Genomic DNA, 21,727 nt, shown 5'->3' on the forward strand with positions numbered 1-21,727 from the left:
GATCCAGTGGTGGATTATGCTACGTGCTCTATGGCTGCTGTCATCCCCATCCTGCAGGTCAGGGAAGGGGATTTAAGGTATGTCATCTGCTTGAAACCACTCTGCTTTTAAAGGAGATCTTAAGGAGAGCTCAGAATTTTATAAAAGTGCATTGTAAAATTAAATAAAAGAACAGAGGTAGGAAAATGTTTTATTTTCACAGTACCCTCCTTTCTGTATCTTGGAAGTCTTTTGGACTGTCTTTGTCTTTCAACATCACACCACGGTAAGTGTTTTTCTTCCAAACAGTGTTCATGCTTTTCTTTAGGTGCAAGTTACAATTTCCATATATGCATCAGGATGGTGCACACAAATAACGTAGCATTTTCAGTCTGGAAGTTTTTCTGTATTAACTTCACTGTTGAATTCTTCTGCCACAAGGGAAAACTTTTGGGCAGAAAACAGCGGGGGCTTATGCCACAACCAAAACCTCCTTGTAGAATTTTTTTTATGAATCCTCTGTCCAAGGGGCATTGTTTGCTCTTCACTGTAAACCATGGGAAGCACCTCTAATTTTGGAGGGAAGTTATCTGGAGGCTGTGTTTGTTTAAGAAACTGTGACACTCAGTCTCAGAGTATCTGTTACTAAAAGCTTATGATCAGAGCTGCCTACACAAGTAACCCTTACTATGGGGAAGATTCTGCAGCAACAAATGCAAGTTGACAACTTCATTCCTACTGTAGAAAAACTCTGGGAAATACAATAATCATTGTGAAGTTAATAGATCATAATGATATCTTCAAAAATAATGTGGTTTTTGATAGATTTGAAGATGTTAAGAAATAAAAAGGGTTTGAAAAATTTAATACATGCAGGGCTGGTTATGATTGGCCTTTTCTTCCAGGAGACTTTTCCTATAAAACTGCTTTATTGTGATTATAAACCTTACCTCAAAATTTCTTGAATTAAATCTAGAAATAAACCCATTTTGCGAACATAATGCCATTGTAAATAGAGACTTTGGAAAATTATCATTATTCACTGTCTGCAGTCCTGCGTTTGGAGTTTTGCAGTCTTCTAAGAAGCTAATAAGCAGCCTGAATGATATTTTCAGGAACAATTGGAACTTGTTGACAGTGCTAGAAAGTTTGACATTCCATATTTTAAAGCAATAACTGTTTCACATAGTGGGACAGAGGATGTAGCATTTAAGCTGCCTGCATTTAGACTTTAAAATCAGCCATATGGGACAGAAGGGGTCCCTCTGGAAAAATATTCGTTTAACTCCTGATAAATTACTCATTTTTGCTTGTTTATTTTAAAGGACAACATACACAGGAATGTATTCATAGCAGATGAATTAGCTCCTATATTAGGAGTGTGCAGTGTGGTTAATGTGAAACATTTACACCACCCAGCTCATCAGAAACCAGTCAGATAATTTGTTTCTTTCCAGCTGTGCTCTTTACATTTACATGGGGCCTGGGACAGAGGGGATTTCAAATCTCTCTTTTCTCATATATAAAGTTGCACTTCTTTTCCAAGTTCTGACAGCTTTGATCACTCTGTTTTATCAAAAAAACAAAACCAAAATTATGTCTAAATCATCTTTCATTTTTGTTGAAGCAATGACCAGTGAAATAATTGGAAGACTTCTCCTCAGCTAAAGGACTTTGGATAAGACCTGAAATTTTGGCTAATTCCTGTGACTGAGGAACAAAATTTAGCCTTTAGAATTTAAGAGTTTTAAATGGAGGGAAAAATTGTCAAAGATTTCTTATAAACAGTGTACAGTGATTAAATAAGGCGAATGGGAAGTCAATTAGAAGGGCAACTTATGAGCAACAAGAGACATTGATGTTATTTGATGCTGTACGCTGAATTCTAGGACTTGCTTTGGTGCCATTGTCCTTCAGAAAACAGACTAATAGTCTATTGCTGCCTTTTAGATTTTGGTCAGCTTGTAACTATTAAAAAAAATTCTTTTTTTTTTTTATGGCACTATTAATTTTCTGGTTCTGAGAATAACACAAAATGTTCAGAAATAACCAGAAATAGAACCTTTGCTTTGCAAGGAAACTCCATGAAAATTTTATTTCACTTAGTTCAACTCACTTCTCCATAAGAGCAATACCACTTTAAACAAATATTAAAATGTATTTGACTCAACATTTGTTGGACAGCATCTAAAATACTATGTCCAATTCTAGGTCCCCAATATGGGAAAGACATCAATAAACTGGAGTGAGTTCAGCAGATGACCTTGTCCTGTGTGAAGAGGCTATAGGAGCAGTGTTGTTCAGCCTGGAGCAGAGACAGCTTTGAGGGGGGGTCCAACAGCAGCTGCCCAGTACCTGCAGGGAGGTTCACTCAGGAATGGAGCCTCATTCTTGACAGTCATGCATGGCAGGAGGACAAGAGGCAATGGACATAAATTGAAATAGAAGAGGTTCAGGCTGGATATACCGAATTTCACCCTCAGGACAGCCAAGCAGTGGAACAGGGCCCTAGAGCATTTGGGCAGTGTCCATCCTTGCAGTTTTTCAAACCTGACTTGGTAAAACCCTGAGAAGCCTGGTCTGACCTCACAGCTGAGCTTACTAAGGACAAAGAAGTAGATTCTCTGTAAGTTGGTCTAAGCATTCCTCAATTGGATTATTGACACAGTTCGTGAGACACCTTTCATATAAGAACATCTCAGCCACATTTAGGAAAAAAAAAAAGAATCCAATAAGGCAAGCATTGATGGTTTCCCAACAATAATCACTGTAAACTGAGGTGGTTCCCAAATTCCTTCCTACACACAATAAAGAAAAACACTACAGTTCTGTCCCTTGCCATTCTATCTCCTCTTCATTATCTGGGAGTGAATTCCAATACATCTTGGCCCTTCCCATTTCTGATCCAGGCTATATTATTCAGAAGCTTCTATCTAATGATTACCAATTTCCCTTCCTGTCTTCCCTCTCTGTGCATAATGAGCAGTCAGGTGCTGGGACAAAAGGTTGACTGTTCCATCACTGCTAGAGAAAAAATTCAGTATGTGCTGTGAGGCATCTTATAGAATATTGGCTCACGAGCAGGCTGACAATTAACTAGAAAGATATGAGCTATATATCATTTATAAAGATGACATAAAATCTTGTCTCTTCATTGTTAGATAGGAACTTTGCTAAATAAGAAGTACATTAGAAATAAAAATATATGTGCTCCAATGTATTAGCTTCGTCTTCCATGCATTAAAACTGCTCTCTCATCTACAGAAGCCAGGACTGTGAAATTGAAAGTGCGTGTATGTGCACTTGAAAGATGAAGAAAGTCTTTCCGCAGGCATTTTCACTTGGCAAATCAAGGTGCGTTTATATGCGTTATCCTTTTAAAATGTTTTCTGAGATAAAGTTATTCAGAGAATAACTTCAGCAAGTCATTCTTGAATCTCTTAGATCTCAGACTGAAGATTATTTTCAAACGCTCTTTGAGAACAGATTTCCAGAATTCAGGATGAGAATTGGTATTCTTCAGACATATAAGCTGTATATGTTATATTCTGTCCTTGAGCAGGCAAGTGTGACTCTAATTTTGGATCTTTTGATAGGAATACTAATTTTCAGATGGAATTCAGTATCCAAAAGCTTCATGCATTTTGGTTTTTCCTCATGTGCCACTGATGGTTATCTTTTTCTGAAATATTCAGCAAAGATCTTAAAGCATCCTTGCACCAGGGATGTATTGAAGACCTTGCAGGAGGTTGTTTTAAGGAGCTGAGCAGTCCTGTTAAATACAGCAGACGTATTTATTTTGCGCTGCAGAATACATTTATTGATGTCTAAGTAAGAACTTGGATGCCTAATTTGGCAGTAAAATCTGTCAATTGTATTCCTTTCTCATATTTGCTGCCACTCTTGTGCAAAACTTTTTTCACCTGGTAGGACACGGCCATGTGGAGATGGCTGTCTGAGTTTTCCCATGGTGGCTCAACTGCAGGTCACTCTGGGAATGTCCCCCAGGCGTATGCAGGTGTGTGCTTGAGTGGGGACTGTGGGACAGCGAGCTGATGGGAGGAGAGGGAACTGGAAGGATTACTGTGATAGCAGATATGAGTCCCTGGTGTTGCTGGACTGGGGCTGTACCTTGTCCCCTCCCAGGTAACACAGCTTGGGGAACACTAGGGGCCTCCCGATTACAAAGGTGATTAAAAGTAAGATTGATAGTAGGAGTGATGTGCTTCTAGGCAGTGCCTCAAGTCAGTGCAACTTCCTCACTGACTCTTCTTTATGGAAAAGGATATGAAGCATCTGGTTTTTGTAACACATTGTTTTGTTTGGTCTGACTGTCTGTTTACTATTATTAGTAGGCTGGTTTCTCTATAGTACAGGTTTGTCAGGGAGGAACTTATTTAAAAACACATTTCTTGGTCTGTCAAGGAGCTTTTACATGTATATCAGTGAAGGTAAAAAATTTATACTGTGCCAGGACTGGAAAAGCTGCTTGAGAAAAAGATCTTGTTTTAAAAACAGTACTCAGGGCCTGATCCATTGAGTCTATCTTAGTAGTCATATTAAATTCAATTTGAATTTCTTGAGAGAAAAACTCATTTGAATATAATGGGATTACTCAAAAAAAAAAAAAAAAAAGGATTTAGGCTTGGTCCCAGACCTGGAAGTGAAAGAGAAAGTCAACAGACACCATATGCAGTCTGTAGTGGATCTACGTGCACATAAACACACTCACTGTGCACGTAAGCACACAAAGTACAGATACTACGAATAAGTTCACTTTGTGCACTGTTTTATAATAGAGCAAGCTTTTCAAAAGCACTTAAAGGAACTGCCTGACTCTCCTGGTTAGCCAGGGGATGGCACCTAACTAGATTCCTGTGGCATTTCCGAGTAGTCAATCCTTCTGCGTTACAGCTGAAAGCACACCTGAGGTCCTCTCCTAGGAGTGCAGGTGCTGCTATCTTTTTCATACATAGACTTATATAGATTCACACTGCCAATTCCTCACATTCCAGTCCTTAAATAGACTCCCCTGGTTCCATGAGCTCCTGCTGCTTCCCCTGTTCAAGGACAGTAACAAGAGTAGCCATGCATTAGTCTCACCTTAGAATCACAGAATATTTTGGGTTGGAAAAGACTGTTCAGATCAAGTCCAACCATTAACCTAACACTGCCAAAACCACCACTAAACCATGTCCCTAAACTTCGGCCCAAGACCGCCCACCCACATGACAGCACAGCCTTCCTTAACCTCTCCCTGTGATAATGGAGGAGTGTACATCACCATGAGGAAATGGACATGTTTACTGGCTTCTCCTATATATCATGTAGGTCCATAGATGTTCTAAAGATGTTGTATTCATATTCAAGCTAATTGTGTCCATTTATTCAGGAAAACAAACTCTTTACTAAATAAAAAATCAATAATCCCTCTTTCAAAAAGAGTTGTAGACCTTTGACAGGAAGCAAACACATCTAGGAAGGAAGCTTTTTAAATTGAGAGAGTTCTCTATCTAAAGGAGACATGAAAAGCTATGCCCTTGCACGATTTCTAAAGCCAGTGGACTTAAGTAGGAACCTAAAGAAACTGTGTTGCTGTTGTTCACCTCTGTGATACGATCTCCCAACTCAAGGCTACTTACTGGATCACTGCATCGTCAATGTGTTATTGTACGGTGTGTTTTCATAATGCCCCGCACTGCTGAAGTGAGAAGGGGTATAGCAAAGATATGTGGTTTTAAATGGAATTTTAAAATTCCCTAAATTCCTTCATACACAGAGGTTACTCTTTATATGTGAAAACTACTTGGAGCCTTTTAGCAATTATATTACCTGGTAACCGGAAAGCCACTTTCTTTAAAGATAAAAAAAATCTGATCTCAGAAGCCTGTTTGGAGCATAGTGCCCATCTAATTATCTGTCTCAGTCTTAATTATTTAGCAAGTGCTAATAAACCGCATGTATCATGACACTCATGTTTAATAAGCATATAAATTTAATTGATTTTTTTTTTCCCTCTCTTTGAAGACTCACAGACACGGAATTCAATCACAAGGCAATGGTATTATAACTTCCAATATAACATCAGGTTTTAATAAGCCTCCTGTTTGCTGCACACATGTGCTTAAGACTGCCTGGAAACCAAATCAGTAGAGAAAAGGGATTACTTTAGATTACTTTGAAATGTGCATTGTTTGAAATGGCCTCTGGTGACCAGCTTTCATGAATGGCTGATTTTACTTGTGGGGCACGTCATCTGGCTCAATTATACCAGGCTCTTTTGTATGACAAGTGCACTTCTTAGCTGTGTTGAAATATGAAATTCTAAAACAAAGTAAATCAGATGGTGAGAAATAAATTTAAGTAACTGTGTATTATTAGAAGTTTGTAACTTAGCAGCAGGCACCCTTTTTACAGAAAAATATGTGGGAATTTTCTTTTAAAACTTTCATGGATTTGAAGTTAATAAAAAATATTAATTTTCTTTAATGTTTTATTCAACTGTATTAACAATGTTAAAATCAAAGACATATTTTCCTTTTCTCGAAGACAGGTAATTTCTTCTGCAATTATGTATCTCTAAGATGTTATTGGAGTTTGTTGTTTTACTCTGACATAGGAAGTGATGGAAACTTTTACCTACTAAGAACACCCCTTAACCTGTGCAAAGTTATAAAAGTGGGTTAGCAAGTGTGTATTATACTTTCAAGTCACTGCAGGCTTTTTCCCTTCCTGTCTGTAACTGTTTGTGAAATTGCAATGTAAAAACATAATATAAGGTTATGATTCTCCCTGCCTACAATTACTTTAAATTATAGTTAATTTAAATTAACCCACCTCAAGGCATTGATGATACATCATTATAATACAGATTACATTTGGAAGGTGAGAAGATAAATGATTGATTAGTAAAGTGAGTTGGAAATCCAATGGGTAATGATTAGATTAGACCCAGATAGGGACTACATTCTTTGTGTTCACTGTAAATCCTATACTTTACAACTAAGATTAGAGGATTAACCTTCAAGAAGAGATGGTAGGTCTTGCTTTACTCCTGACTTCTGCTGTATGGTAAATGTGTTTCCCATGGCTGCAGGCTTGATATTCCCACAGGAAACTGACCCACAGGTTTACGCGGTCGTGCCTGGTAGTTGAGATTGCAGTGTTGCTCTTAAATACAAGATAGAAGTGTAAGATGTGAGAAGAGCATTAACATTACTACACTTAAAAACAGTCATCTGTCAACAGCTTTTTCCACTTAAGTGCTTCACTGTATTAGTGAAATTGAGAGTTGTTATTGTTGTTGTAGGGTGTTATGACCCTACAGTCATCAGGGCCATGTGATTTAAGGAGAGATTTAAGACTTCTGAAATACTAGGTTGCTTTAGTGCAGACGAAGATCTCCCCTCCCTGACCTTTTCTTATGCAATTTCAATGTGTATGCAAAAACTTCTTGAAATTACTAATCTTATGAAATTACTAATTAGTTGGTTCTCTAACACACCTGTTATCATTCAGAGCATGTGAGTTTTTGAGAGGTTCATCCGCCCTTTGACATAAGCATCTAAGATTCACAGAAGCTGTATGTGTGTGGCTGAGAAAACCCCTTTCACTCCCTTTCACCTTGGAGTTTCCATGTATGCAAAACATTTTTGAGTACTGCGGCACTGCTAAATGGAAACATTTCACTTTAAAGCAAAGAATGGAAAATGGTAAGCATAAACCACGGAATCTGACCATTGCAGGGGCACTGGTAGGTAAAGCCACCTCCAGTTAACATGATGTCAATGACAGTGATTTCTGACATTATGAGCAAACTCTCAGGTTTTTGAAATGCCGCTGACCAAGTGCCCACCAATATGACAAACCTCCAAGGTCACGTTGGAAATGACAGAATGTTGTCAATAGCAGAATCCCCACTCTTTTTTTATAAATAATCCTAATTCTTCTTGTTGTCCTTTGCCTCTCTTTTTTTCTTATGCAGAGTCTGATTTTCAGGAAACAGAGAATGCTGGGGTCATATTCCTGTGAAAAACATTCATCAAATTTAAGCTGTCAAGTCAGCAGGTCATAGGTAAAATACAGAGGAAGTTAATGTTCCTCTGCTTGGGGTGAGGAAGGAAAGCTCATTTTCTCATGTGATTGATATCTGAGGGTTTGTTTGTTTGAGAGATTTTATCCATTTATTTATGAGAGAAACTTGTAAGAAGAAATTATCCAATATGGTCTTTTGCATATAGGAAATGAGGCAACCTATCACTTGCAATGACAAGGCCTTCTCCTTCTTTTCTGTGCTTTTGATATATTTTTCCGCAAGTTCTTGTCAGCAAATCTCAAAAATCTCCTAAGCAGCCAAACGTTCATTTGTGGACTATATCATGATTATACACAACTGTGTCAATTTTTGGAGGCAGGGAAATCTAAGTACAAAAAGAAGATCAGTAGGGTAGTAATGAGTAATGAAACAACCATGAAATTGCTCCCAATTTAAGAGTTTCTTGATTTAGGGTCCCTGTGGTACCTTACATTCTCAATTCATTGGGCATATTTAATGCTAATATCAGGGGAAAAGAAACCAGAATTCGGGTTCGCAAGCTCCACAATCACAGTCCACATTATTACTAGTAGTATTATTATTACTGCTGTTTCCTTTACTTGCCAGAGTCGATCCATTCTTGTTTCTAAGGAAAGACCACTAGAACAGCGGGCTTTAGCCTATGACTTTGGATAATGTGATGTCCTCAATGTTCAGGCTTAAAAGAAAACACCAATGCTGTGGTGCAGAGAAGACATAGTTGTCTGCCCTCTGTTACCACTTGGTCATGAATTATTGATGTGGGACATGGCATAGCTCATGGTATTGGGGGTAGACATATGTCCAGTATCCTTACTAATAATGCTTGTGTTTGAGTTCAGATTTACAAACAAGAAAGAAATCTGTTCATGCAAACCAGAATCCCTATGCAAGTATATGCGTAACCCACATTTGTAGAGTATTAAATATGAAGAATTCCATACATAAAGCTTATAATGGAATATACTTCTGGATACTCAATGCCCTGTTTCCTAAACAAAGTGTTTGATTCTGGGCAGATTTTTATTGGCCAAACACAAAATGGCACTTTAAGTGAACATAGTAACAAATGTGGTCATGAAAACAAAAAGGATTTTCAAATGGAAAATGCTCTTTTTTTTGTAAACTCGCTGTCTTGTGTTCCAAATTAAGGATTTTCAGTCAATGCACTGAAAAGTCTTAAACATTTCTTGGCCAAAATTAATATAAAATCTAAAATAGTTTCAAAGGATACTATTCTACCTTTTACTTTACTTCCTAGTCACTGTAAGATAGTCTTTTAAGAGACCTAAAATCCTCCAGTTTTATACCACATCACATGAAGTGGCACTGTAGCCCTTCTTTGCAGTGCCCTGCCAATGTAATTCAGGTTTCACGGGTAATTAATTCTCCATGCCAACGAGTCCTTGAACTGCCTGTTATAATACTAGCAGCATAGAGCCAACTAAAGATCTGAGTTTGCAGATTTTATCCCTTGAAAGGTGAGTACAAACTACGAATTTGTGCTCCTGTAAAAAAAAGGAAAAAAAAAAAAAACCCACCACAAAAGAAAGAATGACTGAAAGAAAAACTTACATCCAGATGAGGAAAATTGATTCTTTGGATTTCTCTGGTTTCATTTATTTACTGACTATGTTTCAGTTGTCATAGGTATGTTCTATAGGAAAAATATAATTTTAATTTCCCAAATAACATATATAGAAGTTATGATCAGCACTTGCTTACTTGTCTAGAGAAAAACATTTTATAATACCATCTTGATTTCTGAACACTGCACAAAGAAGTTTGTTTGTTTCCCTATGTGAATTTGACAATATCCCTTTTAAAATTTCTTCTGTTTTCATCTGTTTCTCAAGACAAATTACTGTGTCTGTAGGGGCACTTGCAGACTACCAGCCAGTGTCCAGCACAAACATTGCAGCCTTGTCTTCCCTATTAAACCTGTATTTTGACAGTGTTCCTTACTTCATTTCCTTCTAGGACTGGGGAAAAGGTTGTAAGTGGACAAGTTGTCAAAGATCACCTTTTAATAAAGATTTGTTGTATGCAAAACTGAAATAGTTATAAGCAACAAAAGGGGGCATTACTGTGCTCTTGCGCAAGAATTATTCAACGAAACTTGGATCATTAATTTTATACATGTAGATCAGTCCTGATATTTTTCTTTATCCATCAAAGGGAAAAAAATTAGAGTTAGAAAAGAAACGCTTCATGCTCTTTTTCCTAGAAAATAATTGTCTAATGTGTCTCTAACTTGCTAAAAGCAAAAGGTTCTTTTTTAAACTAACTAATATAACCCAAAGAGGGTGAAATGAAGAATACTTGTTAATGTTCATTTGGATTAGTGTAAATTTTATTAGCTCTGAGGTGTAATTGTCAGGAACTTGTAGTTTCGTACTGTGGGGGATTATTCAAACACATTGGTGCCAATGTTTGCTCAGTGCAGTCAGGATGACTGCGTTTTCTGGGTCAACATTGTCTGAAAAAGTTTGCTGTACGGTACAACTGAGAGAAGAAACTAAACACTGACTCTCACTTCACATAGCCTTTTCATGCTTTGTGAGGTGAGTCAAAGTTTTGCTATTTAAAGATCAGACGTTTAGGGAAATTGTATTTCTGCTTTTGCACCAAGAGCGTGTGGTGTCTGGTGTCTGTCAGAAGGCTGACTTCTCCAGTAACCCCATTCTTCGGGGCTTTTTTCAGCTTTTATGTGACTTAGAACAAATACATGGAAATTGAAGTATTTTTAAAAGTTGGTCCAGGCTAATTACAGACTTCCATTCTCCTTATCTGAATGTTGTGTAATCACCAAAATGGTGTTTAATGCTAAATGCCGATCCCCGGTGTTGGCTTCACAGTGTTCTAACCTTAGCTGGAGTCTGGACTGCTTGTTGTTGCAGAGACAATGAAAGACAGGATTCCTCTGCAACAGACACTTGGATTTTCCTTTTAAAGATGTTCACACTCTTCTGGTGTAATTACAGCCTGCCAGAGTGAGGAGCATGAAACTGTTTATCTTGCGAAGCTTAAAATAAAAGGTGTATGTGAAAACAAGAACACGATCCTTTTTCTAGCAGTCCAGCACCAAGTCCCATCCCCTTCCTCTCCTGAGGCTTCTTCCCCTGAAATTTAGAGCACCTTCTTATTAATGCATTTTTAGGTGAGTGGTGGGTTTCTTTTTGTCTTCTGTGTTGCTGCCATTAAATTATTCCTGTTTGTTAATCCGTTTTAAGTTAGCGTTGCATGTCAGCATATGAAGTCTCAGGTGTGGGTGCACAGATCTCATGAATTATGCTCCAGTCTAATTATATAATGTGCACCCCAGTTCCCATGCAGGCTTCCCCTTGCACAGACCTCTTGAATCTTCTTGGTCTTGAGTGGTTTTGGACGGGGTTTTTTATTGACCCACGTCACCTTGCTTTATCCACAGCCCCAAAATAAAAAGAGAAGGAATGTATGTGGCAGGTCAGTACCCTGGAGGGAGGAGGCATGACTCCACGGTTCCTTTCCCACCCCCTTCCTTTTTGCCCCCAGATATCCCCTCCCTTCCCTTGTGTAAGAGGACGGTTTGCAGAGCTTTAGTCAGTAATGTCAAAAATGTTAAAGTTTAAGTGGCTACCCATTCCTCCCCAGGCCAGTCATTTTCAGTCACAGGTTTAAATCTGCTGCAGCAAAGCCAAGCCTCTGTGCTTGCATCAGGTCTTACAAAAGCAAGGCTGTTTGACTGACAGGCACGGAGAGGGGGTTCTGATAACATACTGAGCCGAGCCTGGAAGCAGAGGATCGAGGACAAGGCTGTGCCAGAGGTACTGTGCATTATGGATGAGGCACTCAGGTCGGTCGTTGATTGATGGAGGGACAGTTACGCTCTTTCACAATGCTGGGTAAGATCATCTGGACTGTCACTTAATATGAGCTTTCTTGTCGGTGGGAAGATGACTTTTCACGTAGCGATCCAATGCAGATTGCGAATGACAGCCATGCTCTCCCCTCTGCTTTGTAAGGGTTTAGTCGCTCGTGCAGGTGAGTTAACCTAAAATAGCTTTATCGCTTGCCAGGTGCCAGATGCTGGAATTAACTCTTATTCTCAGAATCTCCGGCTGACTATAACTGTTGGGAAAGCACCTGTTTGGTGACATAACATATATGTCCTTTATCTCTAGCAGCCAAGGTGCCATCTAACTGCTGCATAGGTATGGTATTAAATTAAGGAGGTGAGCTCAGGGGAATGCAAATTTTTTCTACTCTTTCAGGACAGAGAAAGAAGCTGTAACAAACAGTTCTGGAGACTTTGAAGCACAGCCACAGTGCTGAGGTCTTTGACTGACAAGTCTTCTGCTTTCTTCTTCTTACAGGGCTCCTCCTACAGATGTTCTGAACACGTCTGCATCCCAGCAATTTTTTACTGCGCCCAGGTACTGAATGTAAGGAACAAGCTGCATAAAAAGAAGCGTGGGGTGTAGGAGAAGGAGCACTGTGAGGAGTATACCAGTAGTCATGCCTATACAAAATGCAGGCAGTGGCGTGACTTCAAGCAAAGATTATTTGAGAAAGCATAGTTGCTGAATGACCGAGTTTATTCTTAGAAAATGACAGAATAAGATTCTTATTCAACAATATGGCTTATAATCATCTTAAATGGTATGTGTCAGGCTTGACTTCCTAAGTGTCATCCTTTCACTGTGTGACTGGGAGTTTATTTATTGCTTGAACGGAATTTCTTTTCCTCCCTACAGGTCTTGAAAACTAGAGCTCAGGCACTTCTGGATCAGTCTTTTCATCGAAATACTGGAACTACTATGAAGTCGTCTTGGTTTGCACTCATCCTGGCAGTGCTCAGTACTGAATTGCTAACAATTCCCTGTTCCACCATCAAGTCCCCGAGGTTCAGAGGACGCGTGCAGCAGGAGCGAAAAAACATCAGACCAAATATCATCCTTGTACTCACAGATGATCAAGATGTGGAGCTAGGTGAGAAATAATTGTTATTTGCTACTTCATTTCATCACGTGTCTTTCGGTAATTTCTGCCAAGCAGAAAGCATTTTAAATTCAGAGAAGGTACTGGTCCTGGAACAACATCAGAATGTGAGACAAGTTTGGAAAATGACTTAACAAATATTATATAATCGCATTCTTCACACTTCATTACAAACTTTAGGAACCCTATGCTTATCAAAATCTGCCATGGAAGGCTTTAATCACCTTTAAATAATTATTTAATAATGCATGCAAAGACATAGGGGTAAAAAACTTGTGTCAAAAGCCCTTCTTTATGACTTTCCGTAGCATTTAAAGATTTGAGCCTTATGAGGTTAACCTTCCCCTTAGGGATGTATAGGTGAGTATCTATATTCTCCACATATTTGTCACATGTATGTATGTCACCTGACATGGTTATGCACAGACAAACTGGTCTGGTTCTAGAATATAAGTTTAGTATTTCTATGAATTATTAAAGTGTTATGACTATGCTATATGGATAAACATAGAATTGTTTTGCTTTTACAAGTTTACTAAATATCTGAGCATGACCTGGACATAGCAGCCAGGAGTGATTTTCACATATTTTTCTTTGGGTAGAAAAAGTTAAAACACTTGGATGATATTCCAGGAGGCATTTGAATGTTTTCCATTAAGTAAGTTAGAAAGATATAAATGGTACTTATGCATATAACTGATTTTTTGGTTCACTGCCTGAAGTGAAAAATCAAGGAGGGAAACCCCCAAGCAAATATTTTAGTTTTGGGGGTGGGAGGCAAGATCAAAAAGGTGAAAAAACGGCAAATCAATTTGAAATTAAATCTTGCATTCTTAGTGCTTTTAATGAAAGACATGCTTTTAATAAAAGTCAAAACGTCATATGACACTGAAAAATCAAAATGCTTGATTCCAGAAAACTTGTAACAAAATAGTTCATTTGTTCTGAAATCACATACTTTCAGCCAGAAAGTTGTAGACATAAAGTGGTCTAGATCTAAAAGCAGTTCTTTAGTTGCTAGCATTTTTTTGTATTTGTCATGATGCAATAGTAATTTACACAGTCCTTCAGGGTTGTGAGAACATAATTAATAAACTATATTTCATGACTGAGTGTTAGTGCTTTTATGCAGCAGTGCTCCAAGACCAGACCTTTAGATCTGAGCACATCTTATCTTTTTTATTTCTCACTCTTTCAAATGTCTGCTCTGTTTAGCCGTGCTGCATAATGAATGGCTGTTCCTGGGTCTGGTTTTGGGCTAAAATACAGCTATTACAATAGGAATGCATTTCTTCTTGATAGAGTCGTTCTGAAAATTTTGTTAAAAGGGTCAAGTCATGCCTTCCTTTTTGTGGTCCGAAAGAGCCTACTTTCTTCAGGGCACTGGAGAAGGTAGGTCAGCGGACACACATCTCTGAACAACATTACTGACTCTCTGCCTTCAATCTTGCAAGAGGGTTTGCAAGTGGTGAAAGAGCAGGAAGGATGTGGCAAGCCACTTTTTGCTCATATTGTGGAGCTCCTCTCTTTGAAAGCTGCTCTGGATGTTTGCAGGGCACTCTGGCTCCTATTAGCAAGCAGTTGAGCAATAGCCTGGATGTGTATGCATTCCCTCTGCACTGAATGAAGACACAGCTTTCCCCTTTCATAGATCATTTCACAGGAAACAGGATTCAGCCCCAAGATTTACTGTACTGCGTTATTTGCACTTCTACTAATAAATCATTTGCCTTATCTGAAAAGTAAAGCCACACTCTTTTCCATGTGTGAATTATCCCCTAGCCCTTTGGTGATTCCTGAGGAAAATATTAAGTTTCCCAAAGGTCAGTAGGAAGTAACACTTTCTGCCACAAACAGGAAAAAAAAAATATGGACATTGCCATCCAAAAATCACAAAGCTGAAAGTCTCTCAATATGGATTATTTGTTACTGTATTCCCAGCACGAACATTTCTAAAAGCTCTTCTAAATGAATGCTTGAGCATAAAAGCGTATAAGGTACGTTACAGACTTCCATCAGGAAGAATTTGTCTCCAGAGCATGTACAAACATCGAACCAAAACATTCAGCTGCCTGCGTGCAAATGATATACAGGGGAGTTGTCCAGAGTAAAATTTGCAAGAGGCAGGGATCTTGTATTTAGTTAGTGCTCAAAGCATAGCAGTATGCACATCTTCCTGTTGATCTGCACCATCCCTCTGAATTTTGCATTCTGAATGCAAAAAAGCTCAGCAGAGCTGCTGTCTCATTCAACTTATCAGATAAAACCCACAAATTGCTCCACAACTACAGTCAGTTCCTATCTATGTTGGGAGGAATGCGGCACAGAGGAAGGACATTACTGATCAGTAGGTGGATGGCAGCTTAAGAGGTACAAAGCAGCCTGGCCCGCAGCTCTTGAAGAAACTCAGCAAATAACTTGGGCCCAGAAGCTGGGATTTGACTGGTTAAATTATGTCTCTGTGCCCTTTCTTACCCTCACCAAGGTCCTAAGAGCAGAGAAATAACTGCCCAACAGGGAGGCAAATGGGCATCTTGCTCCACGCAAAGCACCAGCTCCCAGAACTTGCACAGAACTACTGCCCCCATGCCGACAACGTACTGCTCCCTGCCCGACAGTGGCCCCAGCTCCCACTGAGGTCAGGTCTGTACCCTATTCCGGGTACAGGTATTTCCAACTTTTTGCTCACCCATCTCTTCCCTTGTCATCCAGGTTCTCTATCACTTGCACACATCAGCACCTCAAACCATGACCCACCCTAATCATTCTGATAATTCTCACTGTGAATAATATCTTGCATAATGTCAGAAAGGAGTCAAAACTAATGAACACATCGGTAGTTCCAATGTTTATAACCCAGAGCCATTTGAGTTGTCAAAAAAGTGAGAAAAGGTAAAAAAAAACCAACAAAACCAAGAGGAAAAATCCATCTGAGGCAATTATGTTTTTCTGTACCCTTGTTTACAGCCTAATGCACCCAGTGAAATCCATATAAACATCCACAGAGTACTGTGGTGAGTGACAAGATCACAGAAATCACTGGATACATCCTATCAGGCATAATTGGCTGGTTTGCTTTCCATCTTCACTAAAACTTTCAAAGCACTAAAAAACACAAACTGAAAAAATGGGGATATGTTCTGGGGTCTGAAAAAGTGCATCACCTTCCTGGGGCCTTACGTACAACCCCAATAAAGCCAAGGTGGCTTTAGCCGTCCCTTTGTAGAGATGCCCACCTGTGGGACACCTGGATGAAAATCCATAGCAACTTCAAGGCTTGCTATGAAACCCTGGTTACCAAACATATTCCTTGATGTATGAGAACAGACTGAGAGGTGACACTGAATTTCTTGCCTGACAAAACTTGCCAACTTCTTTGTCCAAAGTGGCTGTTCCCGGTTATCTGGTTCCCCTCGGGTGCTCCCCAATTGGTCATGTAGAGCGCAAGTGTCCTGCTGTCAGACAGCTCCTGCGTACATGTGCCCTGAAGACTGTGGGCCAGATGGTAAAGAGCACAGGCTGTGAGGAGAGCTGCAGACAGCAGAGGATTATAACTTATATCAGCAAGTTTTATCTCCTACTTATGTTTTGTTTTCCAAATGAGGAAGTCTCACCTGCTTTGAAGTGCCTATTCCAGAATTTCCAGAGGGGCTAAATCTATTATCAGTGTCAGTAAGTGCATACCTGGAGGAAAAACTTACCCATAAACAGCAGGTTTGCAAAAGCAGAGGGCTGACCAAGCAGAGGAATGAGGAAGCGCTCTAACAGCTACTCATTTATAATGCATAGAGGCATGAGAGTGCACATCAGCTCTGCTGCTGTTACCTGAAAAATGCACTTTGCATCTGAAGACCTACAAGCACTTCAGAGCTCAGCTCTCAGTAATAAACTGTGACATTTCAAAAATGGAAGAGCTATGGCAGAACAAACCAAACCAAACAAAAACTAAAAAGAAAAAGCCAGCCTGGGGTCCAAGATAAAGAGTGAGCAAGATGTCTCATTTGCCTTCTACTCAACAAGTTAGTGAAATGCTCCCACTCATACAAATGGAGACCTGTTGTGCTCAGGGACCTCTCAGTTACCCTCCTACTTCTCTGTATCTCTAAACACATGGGGTTTGCCCGCACCGAGTTCAGGAAAGCATTACTGTAGACACTCTGCATTTAGAAAAGAGGGGCTGTGAAAGAGGAAGAGTCCAAAATGATGGTGACTTATATGCAGGATATTGAATGCATCCTTAAAGACACAGGCATTGGCACGGCCCCAGGAAATGCTGAAGAGCTCTTCCTTTTTTTAATCAAGGAATTTTGGTGCAAAAGGTTTCATAGTCAGCATTGGCTCCTTAGCCCTCCAAAAGCCAAAGCATGCTTAACTTTAAGTAGTAAAATCTTTTGTAAGATTTTACTTCTTACACCTAAAGTTGAGCCTCCCTGGAAGTTTTGTGGTTTTACAGACCTATCTTTCACGTTTAAAAAAAAAAAAAAAATTAAAATCAATATTCAACTAACCCAAACAAAACCACCAAGAAAAACTCGTATTGATTCAGTGAAATTAATGAATTTAAATTTGAGCCCACAGCTTAAAATTACTGGGCAAAACAAATTGTAAAAACAAAGGGAAAAAAAGTAGAATTCCAGAAACCTCCTTTTGCCATCAAAATCATACAAGTATTACAATTCACAGACTTATTTCCTGGACACATCCTGCCATCTCTGCGGTTCACCCTCACCCTTCAATCTGCTCTGTTGGATAACAGAAAGAGCAAAGTTTGACAGCTGTCAGCAAATACTGACAGACCCGATCAGGAGCTGCTCGGTCTTTCTGCAGTCTGAAAGCTGCAAGCCCTGCCTGTCTCACCTTGTTGATCATGAAGATGTTTTAAAGCATGCAGAAAATGCCTTTGTTCTTTAAACAGGATGAATACAGTTTCTTGAGAAAGGTGCTGTATTTGGGCAATATTTTTTGCATACAGACTCACCCCCAAAAGCTCATTTTAAACATACTGCTTTAGTACTGGAGTCAGAAATGCTGATCCTGTGTCCAGAGAAACTTTCCTCTAGCAAAATTGTTAGAAAATTGTCTCTCTCTTCTCTGATTATCTGGTAGAACAGGAAGAATTGTAACAGATTATTGGTAATCTCAGAATTTTACTGTCACACTGATGAATGATGCGGTCTTTAACACACTGTTTTCCTACAGCAATGTTTGAAGAACTATTGATCTATAAATTGGATACAGCTCTAAAGCTTTAAAATTGTATTTCTGGTTTAGTCTGCATTTTAATTTTGTTTTGAAGCTTGAGAAAAATATATTTCTGGAATCTTGAAAAATATTTTGGTGGTATAATGAAAATCTTTTCTTCTAAAATCACCTAAGCTATGAAGTAGTACAGCCTGATGTCCAAAGGCAAGCTAATCACTGATACTTTACTTTTAATGGCATAGTAGCAGCTAATATATTCTAACTTCTTTTTGCAGCACAGTGATGATCAGTACATCTTATTGCAGGGTCCTTACAGGTGATGAATAAAACCAGAAGGATTATGGAGAATGGAGGGGCCTCTTTTATCAATGCATTTGTAACCACCCCGATGTGCTGCCCATCGCGTTCCTCCATGCTGACTGGGAAGTATGTGCACAACCACAACATATACACCAACAATGAAAACTGCTCTTCTCCCTCATGGCAGGCTACTCACGAGCCACGTACCTTCGCTGTGTATCTCAACAACACTGGGTACAGAACAGGTAAGAGACAAATCAACAGTAGCTCCTTGATTAATGTGAAGATGACAGCTATTCAGCAGTGCATCTCGAATCACAGCCTAAAATGAATTCTGTGACTATTCCCCCAAATCAGGTTTACAGAGCAGAGGTTTAGTGGTGTGGAGAGGGAGGGTAGTATTGCCTGCTAGTCCAGATCTGCGGCTAACAGCCACGTAAAGAAACTCACTTGTAATGGAGCGGCATATTTTCACGCTTGGCGGTCCCAGGTGGGAAATAAGCTCTTGGGCAGTTACACCTAGTGGAAAAGAGGTGCATTTTAGTGGCATCGTGGGTCTGAACTGGCAGTTCCAGACGTGATTATGGTCAGTATTATGGCTTGCTTGTGGACAGCTGCTAACAGTTATGGAAGAAGATTTCAGGGCCAGGCTGCAGACTGATGCCAAAGACCTCACAGGAGCAAAGTGCCTGTCATGGGAGTGAAACAAGGTGAATGGTATAATTTAAACTTTGCCATGGGGCGATATTTCATTTGCATTTTCTGAAAAGGTATAGAAACATGCCTTTAAGAAGGATTGTTCTGCTGTGCACCAATAGGATTTGATAGTTTTCTTGTAAATTCCTGGTGGTTTTCCGTAGTCAGGAGATCCCTTTCCTGTCTACAAAGAACTCTTCTTATTCCTCTCGTCTGCACTTCAGCCTGATGTAAAACCTGATTCATTTCTGCATCACCTATCCCCTAAGAGTCAATCTGTAGACACGTTAGGCTCCAGCCTGACTTCCCTTTCCTAAGGTACAGGAGTTGTGCAAGGTCATCAGGGTGCAATTTGTCCAGAAGTGTCATTCATCTACAAAGACTCCCCTTTTACAGGACCAACGAGGCACAGATCTCAGTGCCAACTGCGTTCCTTACAATGTAATGGGCAGCAAAGAAATTTGCTTCTGTCAGAGGCTTAGGCACAAGAATGAATGGCTTTCAAAATGCAGAGCAGTCAAATGTCTCCATGCTGTCTGCTTGTTCTAATTCTTTTAATGCTGCGATATCCAGTGCCTTAAATTTGTCGGCCTGTTTGCCATCTTCACACAGACAGCTCTCTCTTTTTTTCTTCTGTCTCTCTGTATCTGTAGTGGTGGTGAACTTCTGCATCCTGTTTAAAAAGTAAAAACAGTCAAATATTTAACATCTTTGAACCCGGTGTTGGCTCTGACACATGTGCTGAATAGTACTTCAGTCTCTATGAAGCTGGTTTCAGTGGTTCCCATCTGATTACAGCACTGCTAAACCTGAGTAAGGGCCAGCATCAGGGTTCTGCAGGAGACAAAGAGGGAGAAGAAAATTGGCGATCACTGCTAGAAAAGGTGTTGAATTTGCCCTAAAATAAGCATTGACTCATGGCTTGTATCTCAAAAATCTTTTCTGCTTGGTTAACGGCTGCTTCATGTGGGACCTAGTTTTCCTGTTTCTAAAAAATGTAGTATCTTACTGATTTGTAATCTACTACTTGCACAACTGAATGCCTCATGCGTAAATTGGACAGCCCTGTCGCTAGCCCTCTCTGCCCTTCTTGTGGTAAACACTCTGCTTTGGTATACCTTCTGCACTGCCGTGTATTATGAAGGCATGTGGAGATGTCTACTAAATGCAGACTTGGCCCTATTAAATGGAAAAGAAAAAAGGGTCAAAAGAAAAGGAAAAGGGAAAAAAATCCCTTTCCAACGGCAGGCAGAGAGAACGCCAGTCTTAAACTATCAGGGTTGAGATTTAACAAAGGACAGGCAGGAGAAAAAGGAAATGGAAACAAATGAAGATACTTTTATGAAACTCTGATTTTGACCAAGGTATATTGTTTGAACCTATAATAATATGGTCTTAAAGAATTTTTTCCATTCACTCCTTGTAAGACGAGCCTACCTTCTAATTACTCCACAATTATTTTTTGAAGTAGCACCTTAATTAACTGTAGAGCTTATAATACATTTTTCAAGGAGAGTGTTGCCTCATTAAAAAGTCATCAAAAGTCCGCTAACCAACTCATAATCTAAACTTCACAGCTGGAGAGTTCAGTAAAATTGTAATGACTGAAGAATATCTGGGTGTCAAGAGTAATTGGGAGTAGAAAAGAGGGAAGTGAGGGGAGAGAGTGGTTATGTGCCACATAGGCTAGTTGTGACTCTGTGCTGATGTTGCAGACACTATGGGTATTTACCCTGTGCATTTTGAGAGGAAATCAGTATCCTCCTCAATGGGAAACTGAGGCAGAAAAAGAGGAGTGACCCAAGGCCACCCACAGTTTGGTGGAAACACTGATAAGGGACTAGTCCTGAGAACCCCAGTCCAGATGACACAATATGCAATACCTCCAACCTGGATCTCTGCTCAAAACATGGAGGATTTACCTCTCATTTTTTGCATAAGGTCAAATTATTATATAAACCCGTTGAAATAAGGGGATGGGAGCGTGTCTATATGATGTCTTTACTTCTGTTTACTCCAAGTAGTTTCCAACATCTATAAAGCATCTGCTGTCTAAACCTGCCGCAGCCGTAACTGAACCCCTCTATACTGCAATTGATCACGTGTGGGCAGACTGCTTGTGAGGGGAGTCCTGCCGAAGCCACGAGGACTCCACACAAGCACAGCAGGCCATTTAAATGGAGCTCTGAAATGTGCTCTGATAATCTGCAGGCATAATTAGAGCCCACTGGAAAAAACTAGAAAAAAGAAATCCAGAATGTTTTTTTCTTTCCTTTTTCTGTTTTACTCTTCTACTCCTGTTCTACTCTGATGTGACATAATGGAAATGTTGCATTTCATGGAAACACACTTTTTTGAAGCAGGAACTGTGCTGGGTGCTAGCAGGGCAGACAATATTCAGGAATTTCACTGCCAAAACCAAAAATCACTTTGCTTCTAGTTATCATTTTAAAAAAAATCCCAAAACAATTCAGGATGCTGCACTGTTTACTCTTT

At 39.5% G+C, this 21,727-nt stretch overlaps 1 protein-coding gene across 1 annotated transcript in view; it reads left to right on the forward strand.

Annotated features, from left to right (window-relative positions):
* Positions 1 to 12,304: 12,304 nt before the first annotated feature.
* Positions 12,305 to 21,727, forward strand: part of LOC104512867 (extracellular sulfatase Sulf-1) — a gene marked incomplete at its 3' end in the record, with an annotated part of 49,992 nt that continues 40,569 nt past the window's right edge. Inside the window, exons 1-3 of the mRNA XM_010156026.1 lie at positions 12,305 to 12,468; positions 12,790 to 13,024; positions 18,541 to 18,780. Coding sequence (XP_010154328.1) covers positions 12,853 to 13,024; positions 18,541 to 18,780 — 412 coding nt within the window. The remainder of the gene's footprint in view (positions 12,469 to 12,789; positions 13,025 to 18,540; positions 18,781 to 21,727) is intronic.

This window comes from Eurypyga helias, unplaced genomic scaffold, assembly GCF_000690775.1.
Source record: "Eurypyga helias isolate BGI_N326 unplaced genomic scaffold, ASM69077v1 scaffold1747, whole genome shotgun sequence".
In the NCBI taxonomy this organism is placed as follows: Eukaryota; Metazoa; Chordata; class Aves; order Eurypygiformes; family Eurypygidae; genus Eurypyga; species Eurypyga helias.